Source organism: Peromyscus eremicus, chromosome 5, assembly GCF_949786415.1.
Source record: "Peromyscus eremicus chromosome 5, PerEre_H2_v1, whole genome shotgun sequence".
Taxonomy (NCBI): Eukaryota; Metazoa; Chordata; class Mammalia; order Rodentia; family Cricetidae; genus Peromyscus; species Peromyscus eremicus.
This window is the reverse complement of record NC_081420.1, coordinates 119,452,746-119,478,032: the sequence shown is the minus strand read 5'-3', so window position 1 is coordinate 119,478,032 and position 25,287 is coordinate 119,452,746. Positions and strand designations below refer to the sequence as shown.

The 25,287-nt window shown below is 44.4% G+C and overlaps 1 protein-coding gene across 2 annotated transcripts in view; it reads left to right on the top strand.

Moving 5' to 3' along the window:
• The window catches only part of C5H4orf51 (chromosome 5 C4orf51 homolog), a 32,820-nt gene that overhangs the window by 5,726 nt on the left and 1,807 nt on the right, over positions 1 to 25,287 (top strand). For both annotated transcript variants that reach the window (XM_059264294.1, XM_059264295.1), the window contains exons 2-5: positions 10,804 to 10,880; positions 19,131 to 19,192; positions 21,840 to 21,900; positions 22,832 to 22,905. In XM_059264294.1, the coding sequence (XP_059120277.1) occupies positions 10,804 to 10,880; positions 19,131 to 19,192; positions 21,840 to 21,900; positions 22,832 to 22,905 (274 nt within the window). The remainder of the gene's footprint in view (positions 1 to 10,803; positions 10,881 to 19,130; positions 19,193 to 21,839; positions 21,901 to 22,831; positions 22,906 to 25,287) is intronic.

The following is a 25,287-nucleotide window of genomic DNA, read 5'->3' as shown; positions in this document are numbered from 1 at the left end:
CCCACTAGATTTGAGCAATATTTCTGAAACCATTATATGCAGAAGCTAGAATTGAACATTTCAGCAAGTGTGTGATAGGTGGTGGAAGCCAAGGTTTTTATTGGAACAGGAAGTAAATGATAAGGAGTAGGGTCTAGAAATGACCCCTGTCATAATGATCAAAATTAGATACTTGCTTAGTGTAGATGATAACTTACTTAGAGATAACAATGTGTGGAAATAGTTATATATATATGTGTCTATATACGGGTTACTGCATATTTCCTCATTCTCTGCTCAGTCCATGTCAGTGGAGACCTTTACACAAAAGGACTTTGAAGCAATGTTTTGCAAGAGCAGAGATATCAAGGGCCCTGATATTGGTTTCCGCTAAGTTTTCTCCAATACAAAGGAATCAGATTTACTTGGAGAAACACAGACTCAACCAGGTGGTAGATAAAATGAGCGGGGAGCATGGAGTGCCAGAAAATGTTAAAATGCCAAGAGGTGAAACAGCAATGGTGGGGGGCAAATGAAATTTCCAGATGGTTAAAACTGAAAGGTGTTGAGGGAAAATAAACAGATATTACTGCATCATAACCCAGTGTACCAAATAAACATCCATGAGTCCATACTGGAATAAATAAACAACTGAATTACAGTGGGAAGGACAGATTTCCCATGCAGATGAACGGCAGCCATAGGCTAATGCAAATAGCCTCTTAAGCAGCAGTTGCTACTGTAATTGTTTTTCTGCACCTGAACAGGGAGACTGATACTTGAATTTAAAAGCTTAATACCACTTATGTTAGTAGTCCCCTAAAATGATATTTGTGAGTAAAAACTTCATAATATGTACAAGACCCACATAAAGAAAACTAAAATTTTGATACAAGAAATCATAGTATAACAAACAAATACAGATATTCCCTGTTCATGGTTAAGAAGACTAAATAGCATCAAAATGTTCTTCCCAACTCAGTGTGTGTCCTGGTTTGTTTCCTGTTCCTGTGATGAAACACCCTGACAAGAGCAACGTGGAAGAGACACGGTTCCCGCGGCTCCTGGGTCCACGTTCAAGTTCATCACTATGGGAAGTCAGGGCAGCAAGGACTGGAAGCAGCTAGTTCCATCCACGGTTGAGAGCAGAGAGAGAACACAGGCATGCTTGCCTGCTAGTGCTCAGTCCAGGATCCCCAAGCCTAGGGAGTGGGACACCTACAGTGGGCACAGCTATCATGCTGAAGACAATTCCCCAAGCCAGGCCCATGGGCCATGCTGATCCAGACAGCCCCTCATTAAGATGCTATTCCAGAAGATTCTAGATGATATCACATTGACAAAACTAACCATCACAATGTGTGAGTTCAATGCCAACCCAATTAAAGTCCCAGCAAGTAATTTTGTGAGTACCAAAAACTGGGTCCAGTGTTTAACTGGAGAGACAAACAGGAAGAACAACCAGCAGATTGTAGAGGAAAGGTTGGAGGACTAACAATGCTTGTCTGTGAGTACAGTACACGGCGCTGGTGAACAAACAGACAGACAGACGCTTGGGACAGAATAGAGCCCAGAAATAAGTGCACATAAAATATCGTTTGTTAATATTCGGCAAAGAAGCAAAGTTATCCTTTCAAAGCATGTTAGATCAAATGGACTCCTATGTGTGTGGGGTAGGGGGATCTGGACACAGATAAAAATTAACTCAAAATGGATAATGCTTGTGCAAAATGCAAAACTATAAAAGTTCCAGGAGATTAAAGCCTAGATGGCTTTGTGATTTAGAGGGCACAAAATCAAAGATTTGGTAAATTGGACTTCATTAAAAATTTTTAAATTATTTCTTTCTTTAAAATATTTTAGATTATAATATAGTGTCATCATTTCCTCCTTCCATTTCTGCTCTCTGAATCCTCCCATATACCCCTCCTTGAGCTCTTTCAAGTTCATGACTTCTTTTCTCGTTAGTTGTTGTTTTATACACACACACATCTCTCTCTCTCCCTCTGTCTCTCTGTCTCTGTCTCTCTCTCTCTGTCTGTCTGTCTGTCTCTCTCTCTCTCTCTCTCTCTCCTTAAATACCTACATGCAACCTGCTCAGTCTGTACATATGTGTGTGTACACACATGTTTGTGTTTTCTGGGCTGACCATTTGGTAGTGGCTAGCAAACTGGTGTACTCTTTCTTGGGGAAGTTAGTTTCTCCCACTCTCAGCATCCTTAGTTCCTGTAGCTCTTTATGTAGGACTGAGGCCTCCTGGGCTTCTCCCTGTCCCCTGACCTCCCTCTGGTTCAGATTAGCACGTTATTGTTGTCCTTGTTCAGCTCACTTTCAGGCATCACATTGGCGAAACTTATGGGTGTGGCTTCTGACATTCCTAGGAGATGCAACCTCTCAGCAAACTCCCTGTTCCTCTGGCTCTCACAATCTTTCTGCCCCCTCTTGTCTTTAGGTGTGGGAGTTGTATTGCAGATGTATCCATTGAGACGGGGCACCACAACTCTGCACTTGATTGGTTGTAGTTTTCTGTAATGTTCTCTGTTTTTTTTTTTGCAAAGAGAAGTCTCCTTGATGTTAGGCAAAGACTACACTTATCTGTGAGGACTAGGACAAATATTTAGAATGCAGTTAGGGATGGTGCTGGTTTAGTAAAGTGGTGGTTGCAGGTTCTCCTCCAAGATCCACGACTTCACTAGCCCTGGGCAGTTGGCTGGGTTTCTAGTATCAGGCATGATTTCCCTCTTGTTCACCGTGTTTTCAGTCCAATTAGAGAGCTGTTGGTTACTCTCAAGATGTGTGTGCCACTGCCGCACAACTAAAGGTTATTGTGCCATGCTGGTTCTTGTTCATTAAAAGTTTTAGATTTCTGAAAAATGCAATGCCAAGAGAATGAGAAAACAAGTGACAGATAGGGAGAAAATACTTGAAAAGACCTTTACTGGTAAGTATTCTGATTGATATACCCTACTGGTAAGTATTCTGATTGATATACCCAAGATTCAGAAAGAGCTCTTGTAATGACAAGAATAAACTATTTGATTTTAAAATGGGCCCAAGACTAACAGATATCTCATCAAAGAAGATGCACACATGCTTCACTTCTATGCTATCAAGGAAATACAATTAAAACAACAATTAAATTCCACTACTCACCTGTCGGAATGACCAAAATCTGGGCTGAAGAAATGGTTTGAGTTATAGGACTTGGTGTACAACCACGAGAACCAGAGTTCCAATCCCAGCATCCATGTAACTGTGTTTATGTATATATGTATGCATCTGAGGCAGGTGGAGATAGATCTCTGAGGCTTATGTGTATGTATATGTGTACGCATCTGAGGCAGGTGGAGATAGGAGATCTTTGAGGCTTGCTGGCTTCTAGCCTAGCTGAGAAAGTACAAGCCTTAGGTTCAGGGAGAGAGCCTATTTCAAAGGAATAAGTGGAGAGTGATAGAAAAAGGAAGCATGATGCTTTCTTCTAGCCTTAGTGTACATAAACAGACATAAGCACTCATACTCACACATGCTCATACAATCACACGTACACATAAATAAAACTTTTTTAAAAAAGGAATGATCAAAATCCAATAATGTTGTTGAAAGCATGGAACAGCTGGAACTTTCATTCACGAAAACACAAAACAGCCACCTGGAGGACGATTTGGCAATTTCTTGGAAAACCAAACTATATTGTTATTATGGCATTTAGCAATTGTATTCTTTGGTATTAATCCAGAGGAATTGAAAAATTATGTCCATACAGAAATCCATATAAATTCTTTATGGTAGCTTTATTCATAACCACCAAAACTTGGTAGGAACGAAAGTGTCTTCTCACAGGTCAGTGGTTAAACTGTGGCACACACATACAACAATGATATTCAGTGGTGAAAAGCAATGACTTGTCAAGGCATGAGAAGACATGAAGAATTTATACATATTACTAACTGAAAACAATCTGAAACAGCTATATACTCTGTATAGCCAACTAAATGACATTTGGAAAGACAAAAAAATCTATGAGGACAGTGACTGTATCAGGGAACTCCATGGGTTTGTTGAAAGGGGGAAGGATAAAGAGTTGATAAATAAAGGGGGAAGGATAAAGAATTGATAAATAAAGGGGGAAGGATAAAGAGTTGATAAATAAAGGGGGAAGGATAAAGAGTTGATAAATAAAGGGGGAAGGATAAATAGCACAGAGGCTATTTTAGGACAGTGAAAATATTACATATGATATGATATAATTATATTGATTTCATATCATAATATTATATGAAAATATTACATAGGATACTATTATGAAGGATGTGAATATTGTACAGTTGGCCAAACCCATGGGCTGCTCACTTCAGCTATGGACTTTGGTGTCTGTTCTAACAAGTGTGCTGCTCTGCTGAGGAATGAGGGGATTGGGTGAATTGTGAATGCGCTAGAGAGCACTGCCTCCTCAGCTGCTTTCTGAGTGCTGTGATCGAATGCTCTGACTAAGGCACCTCAAGAGACAGAGGGTTTGCTTACTCTGGTTCGCAGTTATGATGGGGGAGTCAGGTGGCAACTGGTCACGCTGCATTCACAATTGGTATAGAGAGGAATAAATGCATGCTGGTGCTCAGCTCCCTTCACTGTTTATGTAGTTCAGGATCCCAGCCAGGGAACTGTGCTGCCCACAATAGGTAGGTCATCCCACCTCCATTCCCACTCCCATCCCTCCCCTCCCTTCGACTCCTGTCCACTCCTGTTCAGAAAACTATAAGTTACTGAGGGAAAACAGACAACATCTAAGTATGTGGATAGATAAACCATGTTCATGGATTGGGAGACTGAATATTGCAAAGCAGTGTCATTCCCTCCTAATTTATAGACCCAGTGCAATTCTGATAGCTTCTTTTGTTTAGAATTTTGACAAGGCAATTCTAAAGCTTAACATGAAAACAAAAAGTGTTGTGATCCAGCCAAGATATTCTTAGGAAAGAATCAAATATGAGAGTTGCTGTGGGATGATCTGTGTGTCAAATGTGTTGCTGATTGGTCAATAAATAAAACACTGATTGGCCAGTAGCCAGACAGGAAGTATAGGCAGGACTAACAGAGATGAGAATTGAGAGAACAGGAAGGCGGAGGGAGAGACTGCCAGCCACCGCCATGACAAGCAGCATGTGAAGATGCCGGTAAGCCACGAGCCACGTGGCAAGGTATAGATTTATAGAAATGGATTAATTTAAGATTAAGAACAGTTAGCAAGAAGCCTGGCATAGCCATACATTTTGTAAGCAATATAAGTCTCTGTGTTTACTTGGTTGGGTCTGAGCTGCTGTGGGACTGGCAGATGACAGAGATTTGTCCTGACTATGGGCCAGGCAGGAAAACTCTAGCTACAGAGAGTTTACTCTACAGATAGAGTAAATATCACTGTAACTTAGAGGGGATACAATGAAGCCCAGTAAATAAACCGGGATAGTAGTATGACACAAAGATAGAGCAACAGTTCAACAGAATGGAGGAAAACAGGGGCTGGAGAGACGGCTCAGCAGTTAAGAGCATGTACTGCTCTTGCAGAGGACCTGAATTCAGTTCCTAACACCTCCTAACTGAGGATCTTCCTGAAACTCTGCCTCCACGGAACCTCCCACTGTCTCATGTCCTCCACAGGCACAGCATGCACACATACACACCCACACTCAGACATACATACACATAATTTAAAGTAAAAGTAAACCTTAACCTTAACAAAGGAGTACAGATTAAAGAGCAGAAACAAACCTACGCTTGGAACAGGTGCTGATTTATAGAAGTGACGTCACAGAAAGGCTGTGCTCCCCGCTCAGTGAGTTCAAGACCTTACCAAAATTTTCCCAGGGGCCTGTCTTGAGAATATTTCTCCCAGAGTCCTGGGGAAGATGCTATGGTTGGTGTGGGATAATATGAGGGAAAATAATCTAAGTACACCGGGTTCTTTCATCCGTTTAGTTTATTCCTCTGAGATTAAATACTGTTTACACAGCTTCAGTTCTGTACTCATACTTAGCTCCTCTCTGTCCCCTTTCCTCCTGTCCTATCCCAGTTCTAACTAAGCTCCTTTTGCCTCATCTTCATTTCTCTCCATCTTGGCCTTCCCATTCCACTCCTGGAACCGGCCTATGACCTTGCAAGCAGTAACTCTCACAGTACAATGACCTTGAAAGCAGTAACTCTCACAATGCAATGGCCTTGCAAGCAGTAACTCTCACAGCACAATGCAAAACTTCAGAGGTCCCCACAAGAGCAGTGATGGCCAGCTTCATTTGCAACACAAAAGGGGAGTGAACAGAGGAGGTGGGGTCAGTTAAGGCCTGGAATAAGTCAGAAAGAGAATTTATGTGCTCAAAATATATTCTTACAAGTGGTTAGGTGAGTCTATCATAAATGTGCTCAAACTACAATCTTACAGGTGGTTAGGTAAATTATTCTATAGGTCATTAAAATAAAACTGTCTCTAATTTCCTATGCCACCATATATACTGGCAGGGTGGGGTAACTTTGCTGGGAGCTAAGAAACCTGTCTCAAAGCTAATTTGCACCTGGTATGCAAAAAACCCTTTTGTTCTGAGTCAATTGCTCTGGAATGCCATTTGGGCTGAGAGAGAAAAGAGGACCTGAGCTTCATTTGCATAAGAAATAAAGCTATGCATCTACACAACCCCTGTCTCCTAGGAGATAGGCGTCTCTGTAAGGGTGTTACCTTGTTCAGATCAGCAGAAGGTCTGAGAAGCTTATACTGTTTGCCTAGGAGTTATGGGTGCACAAGAAATTGATAGTAGGAAACAGCTGATATACTAAAAGCCAAATAACATCAAATATTCCTTGATATTTGACTTCTCCAGAAGGATTCCTTGATCCTTCTAGGTATAGCTTTATCATATACAGCTGAATCTCTATTTCATATTTTTGTGGCCTACAGTAAGACTTGGTAACAGTGAAATATTTGGTGTCAACATGGAGGCTATCTTGATGGTCTGGGGGATTGGCAAAGATTTCTTTTTCTTTTTAGAGAGAGATCTTTATTTTTGCTGTTGTGTAGGTGTGTGCATGATGGCACAGGAGGAGGGGCATGTGTGTGGAGGTCAGAAGACAACTTTGTGGAGTCAGTTCTTTCTTTCCCTAACTCAGGTTGCCAGACTTAGCAGCAACCACCTTTACCTGCTGAGCCCTAGAAAAAAATTCTTAAACAGATGCAAAAAGCACTGACCCCAAGGAAAAAGTTAGATAAATTGGACACCTTATCATAATTCACTTTCTCTACAAACCTAGGACTGTTATAACTTAAAAACATCTTTTCTAAGTGTTAGTAAGGATGTGGCATGTGGGGATCTCCCACAAATGGCTGGTAGGGAAGCACACTGCTGTGGATCCCTGAAGAAGCAGCTTGGTCTTATCTAGCATCGGTGGTATTCAGCAACCCAGCAGCTCCACTTCCAAGTAACCACCATCTCAAATGCATTTTCACTCTTACACCAAGACACATATAAACCTATTCCCAGCAGCATTGTTCAGAATAGGAAAAAAAAAAAAAAAAAAGAAAGAAAGAAAGAAAAGAAAAAGAAAACAAACAAAAAACCCAAACAACAACAAAAACTGAACACAAGACAAATATAAAAGAAATTCCATAGTTGCCTCTCAAGTGCCCAAATCTGAGAGCGCCTGAATCCTGCCCCCTCTGTCTTAGTCAGTGTTCTGTTGCCATGAAGAGACACCATGACCACGGCAACTCTTATAAGGAAAGCTGTAGCTGGAATTTTCCTGCCTGGCCCACAGTCAGGACAAATCTCTTTCACCTGCCAGTCCCACAGCCTCTCATACCCGACCAAGTAAACACAGAGACTTATGTTGCTTTCAAACTGTATGGCCGTGGCAGGCTTCTTGCTAACTGTTCTTATAGCTTAAATTAATCCATTTCCATTAATCTATGCCTTGCCACATGGCTCGTGGCTTACCGGCATCTTCACAAGCTGTTCCTCATCGTGGTGGCTGGCAGTGTCTCTCTGACTCAGCCTTCCACTTCCCAGCTTTATTCTCCTCCTTGCCCTGCCTATACTTCCTGCCTAGCCAACGGCCAATCAGTGTTTTATTGATTAATTAGCAACACATTTGCCATACATCCCACAGCAGAAAGCATTTAACTGGGGCTTGCTTGCAGTTTCAGAGGTTTAGTCCATTATCAGCATGGTGGGGAGCATGGCAAAGTTAAAGCAGGCGTGATGCTGGGGAAGCTGGGAATTCTACATTTAGATCTGCAGGCAGCAGGAAGAAGAGAGACCCACTGGGCCTGGCTTGTGCGTGACACACTTCCTCCAACAAGGCCACATCTCCTGTGAGTGCCACTCTTGGGTGAAGAAGCTATCAAATCCATGAGCCTATCAGGTCCATTTCTATTCAAACCACCACATTCCACTCCCTGTCCCCCAGAGGCTGGTAGCTGTATCCTAATGTAAAAATGCATTTAGTCTAACTTTAAAGGTCCCCATAGTCTCTAACAGTTTCAACACTATTTAAAAGTCTAAAGTCCATCAGCTGGGCAGTGGTGGCCCACGCCTTTAATCCCAGCACTTGAGAGGCAGAGGCAGGTAGATCTTTGTGAGTTCAAGGCCAGCCTGGGCTACAGAGCTAGTTTCAGGACAACCAGGGCTACCCTGTCTCGAAAAAAACAAAACAAAACAAAAAATACTACAAAAAGTCCAAAGTCTCTTCTGGGACTCAAGGCAATCTCTTAACTCTAGGCCCTGTAAAACAAAAATCAAAAGTAGGTCACATACTTCCAACATACAATGGCACAGAATATACATTACCATTCAAAAGGGATGGGAAGGAGCATAATGAGGAAATACTGGATCAAAGCAAGACTGAAAACGAGCTGAGCAAACTCCAAATTCTATCTCGAAGTCTAATGTCAAAGCACTCTTCAGATCTCCAACTTATTTCAGCTTTGTTAACTGCAACATACTTTTTTCTCTTGGGCTGGTTCCCCTCCCTGTTAGCAGCTCCCTCAGCAGGTATCCCACATCTCTGGCATCTCCAACATCTTGGGATCTCCAAGGCAATCCGGGCTTCACCTTAATAGCTTTACACGAAGGCCTCTCTGGGCCTCCATGCAGGGACACTCCAGACACATACCTGGCCTCATCAGCATCCCTTAGCTTCAGAGGAAGATTCTACAACCCCTTTCTTGAATCCTTGACTTTAAAACCAGAACCAGGAGGCCAAAGCTGCCAAGTTCTTCTGTTTGCTGAGGCTGGAACATGGCCCTTCCATTCAATTCATCTGCATCAGCTTTTTGGTTTTGATGGTTTCCTCCACTGCTTAAGCTGTTCTTTAACTCCTTTTCACAAGTGGGGAGGTTAGCTGAGTGGGATCTTGTCCTAAGGTCACTCCCTTTATTCCATTTAGCATCAGGTTTTTCTTTAATATGTTTATCTCCTTGAGCACAGAACTTAGCTCTATTACACTTCCTGGTGCTCTTTTTCTCCTCAAACTGTACATTTTTGTATTTTTCCTTGCCGAGTTTGGTTCTTTTCATTATAGATCTGCAGGATAAAAAATATACATATCCTATAATTCCAAGGACAGAATTTAAAATTTGTATGTGTATGGATGTTTTGTCTATACATATATCTGTATATTACTTGTGTGTCTAGTGGATGCAGAGGCCAGAAAAGGGCACTGAACCACTGGGACAGGAGTTACAGATGGCTTCGAGCTGCCATGTGGGTGCTAAGAGTTGAACCCAAGTCCCCTGGAAAAACAGCCAGTGCTCTCAACTGCTAAGCCATCTCCAACACCCCACCCCCAATATAATGTTTTAAAAACTAACCAAACCACAATATTTGGAGATCTAAATATATATATATATATATATATATAAAGGGTAGTATAATATAAAAAGAAAAACAAAGGAGTGATTCCTACAGAGGTCAGCACACTAGCTCCCTGTCTGTCTATGTCAGAACCGTCTACCCCACACCTACTGAGAGGTAACCAGTGGGTGCTTCATTCAGAAACTGCACTTAAGAATTAATGGCCTGTGATGATTCCTTTGCTGTCATGGGGTAGGAGAAAGATGCAGGGTGAGCTTCCAGTCCCTGTCTGCAGTCTGAATACATGGACAGGAGGAGCATTCAGGACTCTCTGGGTTGATTTCAGCTCCACTACACCCCTTCCTCCCCTCACAGTTCCAGATGCCTTGGTTTGGAGACCCTCTTTCCCTAACCAAAGGACCTTCAGTTAGTTACCACAACATGTGCAGGCTGGCGATCAGTTTGTTCACTCCAGGCACAACGCCCCATCTCTCCCAATAAGCCATAGCTTACTGGTAAGGAATGCCATTTCTGAGTTCAGGGAAACTGAGATACAGATGCGTTTCAAAGGATACACATAACATCTGTGAGTCCCCACATTACCCCACTGCCATTAAATTTTATTTGGAAACCAATGTAATTACTGTAATCTTTCTTATTCCATGCATGGCACTTATCTTATTTTGAAAGCAACTCCCTGGAGAAACACTCATAAATCCTGCTGAAGTAATTATGAACTTAATGTTTGAGCTTTGCATGCAGAGATGAAAATGTTACCCTTTTATGACAAATCAGAGCACAAACAAATCCCTGAAGACTGTGCAAAATTTCAGCTCTGGTTGATTTAATGGGAATATGGGGTGAGGGTGGGGGAATGGGAAGAGAAGAAACGTAGCAGAACCTTAAGAAAGCAAATGAAATTTAAATCTGTAGGCTCTGTGTGATTGCTGAGCCGACCCATGCGTAACTTGTTTCTCCCACGGGCTTTCTTTAGGACACCGTTGCTGGGCAGCTCTGCCTACAGCAATCTACCCGGCCAGGCTGGTTCCCAAGAGGCGGCAGATGGCAAAGGTTAGTTCCTGATCTGTTCCCCCAAGCACAACCCTTTCAGACCCTTCTCCCCTACTTAACTGAGTAGACTGGCGAATGAAGCTGTGTGTCCTAGGTTAGTCAACAGGATGCTTTGATTAGTGTTTGTACCATGACATGATTACCGTGACAATGCTAATCAATGGTTTCCACAGAGCTGTGTGTGTGTGATGTGTGTGTGCGTGTGCTTGTGCGTGTGTGTGTGTGTGTGTGTGTGAGAGAGAGAGAGAGAGAGAGAGCGAGAGTGAGAGAGAGAGAGAGAGAGAGAGAGAGAGAGAGAGAGAGTATGTTTTGGGTGTATGTTTGTTAGGTGTGTGTGTGTGCACTGGGTATGTGTGCATGTTTATGTGTGTGTGGTATGTATGTGTATATGTTCATGTGCATGTGTGCTATGTGTGTGGTGTGTGCATGTGTGAATTTGTGTTTGGTGTAGCCATATGTGTGGGTGTGTGAGTGCATATGTGTACGCATGTGTTTGGTGTGTGCATGTGTGCTTGTATGTGCACAACGAGCATGTATGTAGAACCCGGCATCTCTTCCCTCTGTGCATTTTGCATCTGTGGAGCAGACAGCTGCTGGCTGTGAGGGATGGTGAGCATAAGATGAGGAATACTGAAGTACATGTGAGGTGACTTGCAGATGACGGATCCTCCTGAAGTGGGAACTGGGATCCATGATTCTTTGCTGAGCTCTAGGCTCTGGCTGGTTTGAGTTCTTGCCTCTGCTCCTTGGCCCTGATCTCCCTCAGCAAGCATTCTGACCACCCCAGGACTCTGAGTGGAGTCAGGAGGAAGTAGGCCTCGGGTGGAATCTGGATGGGAGGAGGAGCCACAGCTCACTCACTGCCCTCTGCTTCTCCATGAGGAAGTACCAGGCTGAGATCTCCCTTGGCTCTGAGCTCTGCTGCCTTGGCTGTGACACAGGGCAAGTGAAATGGTGCTTTCTGACCTTTCAATGCCTCTGCTGTTGTCTTTCTCTTCATGATGTGGTGGAAATTCCCTCTGGGCATCTGGACCCCCACAAAGGTGTTCTCATCTGTGGTTGGAATCCATACTTTTATGTCAAGCTTTGCCAGAAAATAATGTCAGAAAAAACCCATTCTACCGTCTTCTTGCATTTTCCTTTTCTACCCCCAGGTTCTTGATTGTGGCCCTTATGGCTTCCACTTGCCTAAAAGGTAAGATCCCTCTCACAAGGAAGTAACCATGTTCCACTTAAGATACAGTGCTTGTAAAAGTGACAGTCACTTTAAGGTATCTCCCCCTCTTCCATGTTAGTCCTAGAATGTGCCTTCCAGCAGAGCCTGGCCCTCGTTGATAAAGTGTTAATACTGGGTGTGCCAGTCTCAGATGAGACACCAAGGCTGGGGATCATCTGCTGCTCAGCACTGTTCCCTAGTCTCCCCCACTCTGTTTTAGCCATTTGAAGTTAATACCAGATGCTATAACAAGACATTAAATCCCCAGCTCCAGTTTCTTTCTTTACACAACCAAAGAACACCTTTCTTCACAAAAAGGCCAAAATGTTGCTCTGTGGTCTAGCTGCCCACGTGGCATTTTAGGGGTACAGACTTCTACCTTCAGGTGAGGAGTGAGGGGTAAGGAAAGCACACAGTCCTTTCCCTCCAGCCTGAGAATAGCTCTCCTTCCTCACATACAGTGTGAGATCAGCGAGCTCAGACATGGATTCTCTGGGGGTCAGCTACATCCTACCAACAGCTGCACCTGGAGAAGGGGACAGCTGCCCATCCTGTCACCAAGTCTGACTTTGAGGAGGAGACAGAGATATTGTCCAGCACAATGGCCATCTCTCAGAGCTGAGTCTCTGGGGCATTAATAATACTGATTAATATAATCACAAGTGATATTTGAAGCACACCATAACATATTCTGGCACTCGGTCCACTTGGTGAGCTATTTAAGGTTGTAATGCATTAATGGGGTGAGCTGGGTGGTGGAGAGTCCCTCGGCAGCCTGGTGGGTATTTGCCAACTGATAGAGATAAAGATTTCCAATGTTTTCATTGGGTGGTTCTGCTGCTCTGCTGTTCTCCTAATAAAACTTGACTTTACAAGAACCTGAGATGGAGTGTCAGCATTCCTCCATGGCTTGCTGATGCACGATGATAGGAAACATAGCCATTTACACCGTGTTAATCAGGCAACACTTTATTCCCTTTGCTTTGGAGAGCAAAACCATCGAAGGACATTACTTAAAAACAGGTCCAAACTCACACAGGTGAGGTTAAGCAGTCTGTGGGGCACGACCCCCATTTCACAGAGGTCAGATATCAGATATCCTGTATATCAGATATTTACATTGAGTCATAACAGTAGCAAAATTACAGTTATGAAGTAGCAACGAAAATAATTTTATGGTTGTGGGGGTCACCACCACATGAGGAACGAAGCATTAGGAAGGTTGAGAACCACTGGTTTATACGAAGGCAGGCTGGCACTGCCTCCAACCTAGTAGCCCAGAACAGTCTCATTCCATTCACGGGGCTGTTTGTGCCCTTTAGAACGCCAGTTAAAACAGTGATAACCTGTGGTCTGAAGGCTGCTTCACAGGTCCACAGGTGGGTGGGTGGAGGTCCGAGAGGAGACAGCATGAGCAGCAATAACTGACCGATATACAATGTCCCAGCTCCTTTTCAAGGTCTTATATAGGCCAAGTTGACCTCAAACTCTGTAACTAAAATCCTCCTGTTCTACCTCATGAGTCCTGGGATTACAGACCTGCACCATTACACCCTGGACAGAGCATATGGCGTCACATACTTATCAGCTTTCAGATGCAATGAACAGAGCAGTAGCCAGTAAAAACCAAGTTTCTGAAACCCAGTATAGAAACGACCAATCAACTTTCTGCTTAGTCTTTGCTATATGGAGTATTCTGTGTTATGTCTCATCAAACAGCTTCTGTCCAGCTCTCTGTCCCAGACAACTCTGTGGTAGGACATATATCCAAAGTAGACTCGTCTCGCTCACTCTTACTCTTTCAGGAGGTATAATTTGCACCAGGAGGATTTTATATGTATGAACACACCAAAATCCAGAGGTTATGATGTAGACAAGATGTCCTTGAGATAGTTCCCCATCACAGAACAAGTCTCTGAAGCAGCTACCTGGAACTACCCTTATAGTATGCAGTCTTTAACAGGGATGAGAATGTCTAGGAGAATATCGACACACATCAAATAATAGATGGGAGAGAAGGCTCAGCATTTGAGAGGATAGCTGACCTTCTCGAAAACCTGGAGCTGTGTCCCAGAACCTGCATGGTGGCTCACAACTGTTTGCAACTCCAGTCCCAGGGGATCCAAAGCCCAATTCTAGTCACCCTAGGCACCAGGTTTGCAAGTGTTACACGTCTATGCAGACCAAACACAATATACAGAGAATTTAAAACTTAAAAAGAAAGACTCATGTTTGAAGGGGAGAGATGTGTGATGTGCCATGTGATTTCAAAAATGTGCATGCCCATTCATAGCATCCTTCCTCTTCTTCTCCTTGAATCCCATTTTATTATTTATTTATTTATTTTTAAAGATTTATTTATTATGTATACAGTGTTCTGTCTGCACGTATCTCTGCAGGCCAGAAGAGGGCACCAGATCTCATTACGGATGGTTGTGAGCCACCATGTGGTTGCTGGGAATTGAACTCAGGACCTCTGGAAGAAAAAGCAGTGCTCTTAACCTCTGAGCCATCTCTCCAGCCCTGAATCCCATTTTAATTCTTCTATGACACATTCTCCTTACTGGAAACAACCCCAGAAAGCAGTAAGAACTAACAAGAGTGTCTTGTAAGTCATGTCTCACCAATCTAGTCCGTTTTCTACACAGGGGCATACTAATATATAAAGGAGATGATATTGCTGTTCTGTTTCCTGTCAGACTTGGGTGAAGTCCTGTTTCCTTACCAAAGCCTGCAGGGCCGATTGTGGATATGACTCCTGTGCCAACTCATACTTCCTCTTCGTTTTGTTCATTCTCTTCTAGCTACATTGTCTTCACTTAAATATGTGCAACCCCAGGCCAGTTTTTGCCCCAGGACCTTCACACACTGTTCTTTCAGGAACACAGTTATCTGGATTCTGCTTTCTCTGTATTGTTTGTTTGTCTGTCTTTATCTGTCTGAAACATAAGCTTCCTGCAGACAACAACTTGTCTTGTTTGAGTCTTCAGTATCTCATGCAGAAAGAAAACAGATGCCCCCGTGAGAGTTGGATTGACAGATGCCTAGGGATTAGGCAAGAGCCCTTGTGGGTTGTAACAGGCTTCCTCGGACTGCCAGCCCCCAAATCATGACACAGAGACTTACTAGTTATGAGTGCTCAGCCTTAGCTTATGCTTGTCCCACTGACTTTAATTCAATCTGTTTCTCTTCATCTACATTTTGTCTCTGGGCTTTTTACCTTTCTTCCATTCTGTATGTCCTACTCTGTGTCTGGCAGGCAGGCCCCGGGTGCTTCTCTTTCTTTCTCCCTCATTCTCTCCTCCCTTTCCCCCCAAGTCTAGATTCCTTCTCCTACCCACCGCCTCTCTCTGTCCACCAGCCCTGCCTATCCCTCTACTAACTAGCTATTGGCCGTTCAGCTTTTTATTAGACCAATCAGGTACCTTAGGTAGGCAACACAACACATCTTTACATGGTTAAACAAATGCAGCATAAACAAATGTAACACATCTTTACATAGTTAAAGTAATATTCCACAACAGATCTCTAAATTCAAGACCAGTCTGCTCTACAGAGTGAGTTTCAGGACAGCCAGGGCTACACAGAGAAACTCTTTCTCAAAAAATCAAAACATCAAAGTCTTCACAAACTCACTCCACTTCCTACGTGTAGCTGAAGTTTTCCTGTGTCCCGCCTGTTCCTGCATCCACTCAGACCCAAATAAACATACAGAGGCTTATATTAATTACGAACTATATGGTCATGGCCTATGGCTCAAACTTCTTGCTAGCTAGCTCTTAAAACTAAACTCAGCTCATTTCTATTAATCTATGTGTTACCACGTGTTCCGTGACTTTATCTGTGTACCATTACATGCTGCTCCCTGGACAGTGGGATGGCATCTCCTCCACCTCTGCCTTTCTTCTTCCTGTCTCTCTCCTGGATTTCCTGCCTACCTAAGCTGCCTTGCCATAGGCCAAACAGCTTTATTTATCAACCAATCAGAGCAACACATATTCACAGCATACAGAAAGACATCCACATCACCTACTTGCTGTTCAGTTTCCTGTGTATGTGAAAACTGTAACCAGCCAACTTCCTGCCTGCATGCCATTCTTTCCCGGCCATTATGGACTCTCCCTCTGGAACCTCATGCCAAAGTAAACTTTCTTTCTTTGGTTGCTTTTGGATATAGTATTTTTATTACAGCAATAGAAAATTAACTAATTTGTCAGACAAACCCTAAATGCAAAACATTCACATTTATAGTTTGAGTAAGTGATGGTCAGTGTGATCTGGGGTGAGGAGAGGGAGCAAGTAGATTACTGATTCTGAGATGGCAGCTGGGGCCCAGGACAACAAAAAGAACTTCCTTTCACTTTTTACTAAGGTGGGCGTCCTACAGGTTCCAGGCTCTGTTGCTTTCATTTGTATTAAGCCTTGGAGACCTGTTCCTGTGTGCTGTTACTGGACCATTTCCAAAGCTTCCTCTCCTAAGGTTGGGGCACCAAGCCGAAGGTTGTAGCAGATGAATTAGGGTTTCCCTGAAGAGAGGGGCTTTCGGCACAAGGGTCCCCCTCACACAGAGGTTTCCTCCTAAGGCCTCCTTCTGCTCTGACATCTAGAAATGGGCCAAGAGGAAGGCTTTCACAACCCTCAACTCTACACAGAGACAACACAGGAGGAAACCTGCCCACCGGTCCTACAAAAGACCTAGCTCTTCTTCTCCACAATTGCACACAATACCGCATCCACCAACCTTCAGTGTGCTGTTCTTGCCCATCGGCCACTCTTCACTCACGTCCATCCCCTAGAGTGGGCCTCCTGTTCCTCCATCCATCTTCCCCGCACCGCTGTCGGGCAGGTCAGAGGTCACCACTCCCTTCTGATATGAGCCCTCACAGTCTGTTCTGGGGAGGGCTCCCTGTGTTTGCCGGAAAACAATCAAGTGTAAGGCTACAGTTTCCAATTCCTCACAGAGCCTGGACACAGGGAACCTTGGCAGCCAAGGCTGTGGTTAAGAAGGTCACAAGACGCCATGTGCGACGGTGTGCACTTTCCTGTCGAAGCACGACACGGGCTGGGGTGGCTGAAGTTGACTTTGCCTGTGAGCGTGAAGCTGGCACTCTCTTGTGGACACATCAGTGACTTGGGTAGGCTATGTGGGTAGACCAGGGTCTGCCCCCAACAGGGCTGGAGCTACATGGTGAAGAAAGGAAAAGACGAAGCATTTCTTGGATCTGTCTTTAATTACAGTTCAAACATGTTTGGGGAATGTTCATGTCTGGCTTTCCTAAATTTTTCTAGTGTTATCTGCCTTTAAATATGGCAATAGCTCTCTTGTAATTAAGGCAGATAAATGAATATTTTACTCACAACATACAAGTTAAAAGAATATGACAACCGGTTCCAGAATTCTTTCATGGACTTTATAACTGTTTACATTTTGCTTTATCAGAATTTCTAAAATATATTTTATTTTTCATTATGTTTTATTTATTGGGAAGAGCATGCACTATGGTGCATATGTCGTGGTCAGAGGAGAGCTTCCAGGAGTTCATTCTCTCCTGCTATGTGGGTCTTGGGATCCAACTCGGGCTTCAGGCTGATCAGAAAGCACCTTGGCCCGCTGAACCATCTCACCAGCCTGAATGTCTATTTGCTAATACATGCCTGTGGTTCTTTGTTGGACTATTGGGGGTAAATTAAAGTATATGTTTGCACGCATGAGTCCTCCAAAGGTCAGAATGCTTTCATGTATAACCACGATACTATCATACCCCCAACTTTACCAATCATAGAGTAATGTGTACCTCATACACAGACTACTAAATTCTTAGAAATCTATCTGTCCCAATGGCTAACAACTGTCTAAAACAGTGATGCCTAGTGGTTTTTAGACACTTTGAAAAACCCCGTGACAGCCCTGGTCTTCAGAAAAAAATCTCCAGACAGACTTTAATGCCCTAATGGCAGCCATCTTGGAGCCTCACAGGTGGACGACAGGTTAAGTGTTAATCCATTGTTGATGCTCCATTTAAATTGCCCTCCTCTGGGTGCATACACTATACAATACTCCAAAATGACAGACAGCACTTTGTCATCATCTCCCATCATCATTTAGTGCTGGTGAGCCTTCATTTGAAGGAACTTAAAGTTCCCAGGAAATCAGGTAGGAGATGGGTGACCCACCTGCTGAGTCGTCACAAACATCACTGAGTCACAAACATCGCCGGCGGTTAACCAACCACAGACACCAACAGGTGGACTAAATGATTAGGATAGATGACTCGGAAGGATCCTTCCAAACTGGAGCACCTCCGATACAGCCTCGGCAGGGCCTTACCAGCCTTGACAATCTGCTGTTAAAACCAAGTGTGTGTGGTGCTCAATGTTAGCACAGTAGTTAAGGGCCCAGTTTTAGTCTCGTCAATGAAACCTTCCCACTTGGTTCTTGTTCTACACCTAGGAAGCAGGGAGGGGACGGAGGCTAATAAATTAGGGTAACGGTAAACATCCTTAATTAAAAAACGGAGGTCAAGCTGCACTATTTTGTCAAGTGTGAACTTGCAAGGAAAAACGACTAGCCAAGCATATTCCTGAAGATGAGCTCTCACTGTTCTCCTCCGCAAAGTCTGACGAAAACAAGACATGTGGATTACGGCAATGCTGTGTAACTCAATAAGCTTGCAGAAAACCTGCTCAAATATACGGTGAAAAGTGGGTCAGAGTAGAGTGTGGAAGCCATAAGATACATCTGAACATCTCAGGAGGTTCAGGGAAAGTGCAGCCTTGAGATTTCTCCACAGCCTCAGTTCCCTCTGAGTCTAAGAGTGATCACAGAAGAGTGTTCCAGACGTGAAAATGCTTGTCCCTCCCCCAAAGCTCCTGAAGGTTTACTACAAGTTGAAGTGCCAGCCACGGTTTTTCCTCCAGCTGTCCTGTGGTCAAGGGCAAATGGGAAACAAAGGTAGCTTGTGTAGTGTGGAGTAGTTGTGTAACTTGTGAGTACAAGAAGTTTCATCTTGACTCCCCTCTTCATCTGCACGCAGGAGGACTCTCTGATGTCGCAAGACCCTCTGAGCACACTCCGCTCAACGTCAAGCACAGAGTGGTATGTTCTGACTCTTCCCGAGGCCCTTGTAAAAGTGCATGTAAGGGATTGAATATGCATATTAGTCATAAAAAAGCAAACTCGAAGGGGGTGAGTTTTAAAAACGAGTATTCATTCATCAAACAGTTCTTTCTGGGGTATTATGTGTGTAGCTTCCTGTTAGGGGGAAAAAAAAAAAATCCATGGGTAACCAAGGTTACCAATTGTAAACAACTGGCTAGGCTGAGGCTGTTGTCACAGTCCCCATGTGGTGGTCTCTTTTCCATGTATGGCAATAATCACATGTGAGCTTCTAAGTCTCTAACTGTAAACTCCCAAACAGTGAAGAGATTAGAAACAGAAAGAACAGTGAAAAACAGTATGTAGGTCAGTGAGAAAGCAATTGCTTGGTACCCCAGGAGGCCCTGGGTTCAAGTCACAGCATTTCAAAAGAAAAAAAAAAAAACATGAGAAGTTCTTTCTCTTCTTCTGGGATAATAATAATTTACATTTAGTCACACTTCTTACAACGTCAGTGTGCTTGTATGTCATCATATGTCTGCACATCCACCTGTGTCCAGTGAGTTGACCAGATCATACTGGACCTTGTCCTCTGTAATCTGCTTCTATATACCAATATTTTTATGTGCACCTTTTCTTGTTAACAAGCATAATCATTTGTTATTATAGCTAATGCACACATACATCCCTCTGATGGGATACATCACAATTAAAAAAACGTTCCGTACCTGCAAGCATTTAGCATTTTTTTCTACCTTTTTCTTTTTTCCTTGTTGTTTTTATTTGCTAGACACTTAGGGTTTTTTTATTTATAATGATTATAAACAGTGTTATGATAACTAAGAGTTATCATAAACATATTTATGCAATGGTAAAGTCATCTTAGTGCATTCCCAGAAGTGAAACTCTTGAGTTGGAAAGTAAGCTTGTATTAGTCACAGCTAAATTGCCTCCCTGTATTAGCCTAGGCGCTTTCCTATATTCTCACACCTGGTTTAATCCAGGCCTGGGGCACATGCTGTGATCCCATCACTCAAGAGAGCCCACATCAGGAAGGTCACAAGTTCAAGATCAACCTGCGCTGCACAGTGAGAGTGTTTTTTTTCCTCAAAAGGTTAATGAAGATAATTATAACCTTAATGCTTCTCAATTTGATAGATGAATATAGTTGCATTTTCTTTACCTTTCTTAGATAGATTATCTTCCCTCATGTTTATTAGTTTCATGGGTATTTTTATTAACAGTAGCTGATACTCCTTTCTGCAGAACTCACACTTTCTAAAGTAAGACCAAACAGTACATTACAGCAATCCATTGCTCCCATGCGAGATATATAGTTTGGGTTCTGTCAGTCTCTAGTCACAATATTTTCCTCAATTTACCAACATATAACTTTGTTTTTATGTATTCTTAAAATAAACTTTATTATAAAACACTTGCAAATAAAAAATCAGCACAGTAATTTTTATGTGTATGTTTCTGTTCAAAAACTCTTTAATATATGTCTATTAGCCTTGAACTTGAGCCAATGGCACTAACATGAAGCTTAATTAGAGCAGTTCTTTTCCTTGAGAGACATGCCACAGCCTTCTTTTGCTTATGGACCCTATACCGTACTTCAGCATGATGGTCAGGACCATTTTAAACAGCAAAATCCTTAACGAAGAAACATAAAAAGAGACTGTGAAAAGGACACTTAATTACCTGTACGAGCACGGCCAAGGCTGCCTGTGCTTGACCTCAGCACAGACGCACGTGACAGGGAATTCTGTTTTCCCACTCTGTGCATGCTCCTCAATGACCTCAAAAGTGCTGCATTAACCTCAGGTTACACACAGATTTTAGCAAGTAGGTGAATTCACAAATATGGAATCCATGAATAATGAAATGTAACTGTGTATCTTCTTTGCCCGTGTTTCTGTTGGGATAGTTGGTTTTCTGTTTTTGTTTTTGTTTTTAGTGATTTTTTTAAAAAAATGAACTCTTCACATATTAGGACTGGACCTTTTTGCCCAGCCTCATTTACTAGTGCTTCATCCGGTTTTGTCTTTTCCTTTCACCGGTTATAGTGGCTTTTGTCAGCAGTATCAAAATGACATTTGAATAAGGATGGGGATTTTGTTACATGTTTATTATTGTGAAAATGGGTTTGTTGCTGTTGTGCACATGTGTGTATGGTACATGTGTATGTACAAGTGGACATGTGATGTAGAGGCCGGAGATTGACATGGGGCATCTTTCTCGATCGTTCTCTACTTTATTGTTGCTCAGCAAACTTGGAGCTGACTGATTGGCTAGACTGGCTGGCTAGTGAGCCCTAGAGTGGCCATCTGTTCACCTCTGGGCCTCCCTCTGTCCCATCCCCAGCACAATAGTGAGCCAGCACCTCCCTGGTGTTTGGTTTTTGCAGTTTTACTGTGGGTGCCATGGGGCTGAGCTCAGAGCTCTTCACCTACAGCGCCATCTTCTCAGCCAGTTCTGGGCTCTGGTGTTCGTTGTTTGGGGTTTGGAGGCACAGTCTTGCTGTGTAGCCCAGGCTGACTTCAATCTCAGTATGGTCCTGTCTCAGCCTTTCCAGTTCTGGGATCTCAGGCATGTAGCCCACGTCTGCCTTGGTTGGTATTAATTCCCACTCTCTGTTCTCCAGGCACACCAGATTTGGGGGTATGAAGCTCCTTACCTATCATTTCCAGATTACAGAATTTTACGTAAGTCCTCCCCACCCCCGCCCCATGCCCAGTAAGCCGCCATTCCTGTCTGCTGTGGTCTTTGTCTGCTGTTTCCCTGACTTCAGGGTCAGAGGCCACTTAATGAAGCCTGCCACACTACTGCCTCCGCCCTGCTGACACCTACCTTGCCACTTCATTTTATGAGACCTAACAGCAAAGAAAGTAGGGTCAGATATGACAGGGGGACATTCAGCCGACATCTGACTTTCAGCTGCTCTGAGAACAAGCATGGTGGGGAGCTGCTGCTGAGGTTGGGGAGACTGTGAGTGAGGGTCTGGGATTACTGTTTTAAAAAGTGCTTAAGAATTTCAAGCCAAGCCTTGTAGCCTAGCATGTAATCCTAGCTTCTCAGGAGGCTGAGGCAGGAGGATTGCAATTTGAGGTGTGGCTGGGAGCTTTGTGAAATGCTGTCTCAAACTGAAAAGTAAAAGGAGCCTGAGTGTCGTGCTCACCTCCAATCCCAGCACTCAGGAGGTAGAAGAGGGCCCAGTTCTGTGAGCTCAAGGCTCACACACAGGTCTATGTGCTGTTTCCAGGCCAGCCACATGCAGTAAGACCATCTAAGGGATGGGGGATGGGGTAGGAACGGAGGTGGGGGTGGAGAGTTGGGCATGATAGGATGGCTAAGGCTTGTAATCCTAGTACTTAGGAGGCTGAGACAGAAGTGCAGGGCCAACCAAGCTACGTGACCCTGCCTCAAAAGAACAAAAAATAACCACCACCAAAACTAGAAAGAAAGCAGCAGCGAAGAGTGCTGAGGGTGTAGAGCAGTGGTTTGCCTAGCGTGTGCAGAGCTGTGGGTTCAGCCCTCAGCAGGGAAAACAGAACACATCAGTGGCCTTCCTTTCTCATGGTAGGCTTCGCTCTACCTAAAGCACGTCGGCCCTGAACGTGTCTTCCTTCTCTCTAGGTGCGAAACCCAAGAAGCCAGGCTTTGATCTCCTCATGAATTACAGGACTAGAGGGGAAAAGCTCCTGAAACATGTAAGAACCTTTACCCGTCCTTCGGCCCCGGGTCCCTGGGCATGTCTGCAGGGCGCAGCAGTGGGGGGCGGGGTGCAGGGGAGGTGTGGGGTGCAGTGAGGTGCGGGGTGCAGTGGAGGTGCGGGATGCAGTGAGGTGTGGGGTGCAGTGGAGGTGTGGGGTGCAGTGGAGTGCGGAGTGCAGTGGAGAGGTGCGGGGTGCAGTGAAGGTGTGGGGTGCAGCGGAGGTGTGGGGTGTGATGGAGTGCGGGGTGCAGTGAAGAGGTGCGGGGTACAGTGAAGGTGTGGGGTGCAGTGGAGTGCGGGGTGCAGTGGAGGTGTGGGGTGCGGACTGCAGTGGGGCGTGGGGTGCAGTGGAGGTGTGGGTGCAGTGGGGCGCGGACTGCAGTGGGGCGCGGGGTGCAGTGGAGAGGTGCGGGGTGCAGTGGGGGGCGGGGTGCTTAGCGTTGGCACCAACACAGCCTTCCTGTACACTCTGCTGAAAGGTGGGCTGTGTGGTAAGAGAGGCTCCAAACACTTCCTGTGAGCTCCTGTCAGCTGTGCAGGAAACAGGCTTGAGAGAGGCTTTAGGGGTAGGAGCTGGAGGGTGGTAAGTTCGCAGCTTGTCCTGCCCTGCTGGGGACCCACCCGGCCTGCTGCGTGTCCGGGTGTCTGTTTCTGCTCTCCTGGCCTCCCCTGACCAGGCTGTGACCGGACCACCCAGCCCCTCTCAAACCCCAGTGCTTTTAAACCGGGGTGACCACGGCTCAGGCCCTGCTGCTTGCCTAGAAGCACAGCCATCTTCGTTTAACCCCAGAACTCACCTCAAAGCTGGGTGTGGCGCCATGGGCTTTTGAGTTCCTTGTGCTGAGGCAGGTGGATGGAGCCACTGGGCAAACAACAGGCCAATGAGAGACCTGTCTCAAGAAACAAGGTAGATGGCATCTGAGGATCAAGAACTGAAGTTGTTTTCTGATGTCCACAAGCACATGCACGCATATTCACACACACACACACACACACACACACATGAACACACATACACACAAACATATGTACACACAGGAACACATATATACACATGCCACACACACATACGTGAACACACATATGCACACACACAAACACATACATACAGGCACGGATACACACAAACACACATGCACACACACAGGCATGCATACACACATGAACACACACAAACACATATTTATACACCTCACACACAAACACACACGCACACACACACACACATGCTCACACTCACACACAATTCTCTGGCAGGAATTCCTGAAGAATAGGTTAAAAAGCAAAGAAAAACTGTTTTCTCTGTGTGCCCTACTGACTTCATTTACTGTAAAATAAAACAATAACTTTAGCTATCCCTCAGTTTTTATTATAACCTTCCTTTAAGTTGAATTTATACAACTCAGCTTTGGGCTAAGTAATTATATTTGTGATGTCGTGTTTGGTATGCTAGCTATGTTTGTTAGGGAGAAAGAATAACTTGACCACTGAAAATTTTTAAATGTTATTAAAGTAGCATCTAAGATTGTCACACGAATACACACATGTCACTTTGAAAAGGCTGGTCTGGGGCACTAAGGTAACCTGGAAAATTTAGCTAACAGGACAAGGTTGGTTGGCTCACCTTGGGCCAACGGCTACACCTGTTTTCATGGCAGCCTTCAGGAATAAAACTTCTGCTTTGGATCTAGGGACTGTGTGGACACTAGTGGATCTAGGGACTGTGTGGACACTAGTGGATCTAGGGACTGTGTGGACACTGGTGGATCTAGGGACTGTGTGGATACCGTGGTTCTAGGGACTGTGTGGACATTGTGGATCTAGGGACTGTGTAGACACTGGTGGACCTAGGGACTGTGTGGACACCGGTGTACCTAGGGACTGTGTGGACACTGGTGGATCTAGGGACTGTGTAGACACCGGTGGATCTAGGGACTGTGTGGACACTGGTGGATCTAGGGACTGTGTGGACACCGGTGGATCTAGGGACTGTGTGGACACTGGTGGATCTAGGGACTGTGTAGACACTGTGGATCTAGGACTGTGTAGACACTGTGGATCTAGGGACTGTGTGGACACTGGTGGATCTAGGGACTGTGTAGACACCGGTGGACCTAGGGACTGTGTGGACACCGGTGGATCTAGAGACTGTGTGGACACCGGTGTATCTAGGGACTGTGTAGACACTGGTTGATCTAGGGACTGTGTAGACACTGTGGATCTAGGACTGTGTGGACACTGGTGGATCTAGGGACTGTGTGGACACCGGTGGATCTAGGGACTGTGTGGACACAGGTGGATCTAGGGACTGTGTGGACACCGGTGGATCTAGGGATTGTGTAGACACTGTGGATCTAGGGACTGTGTGGACACCGGT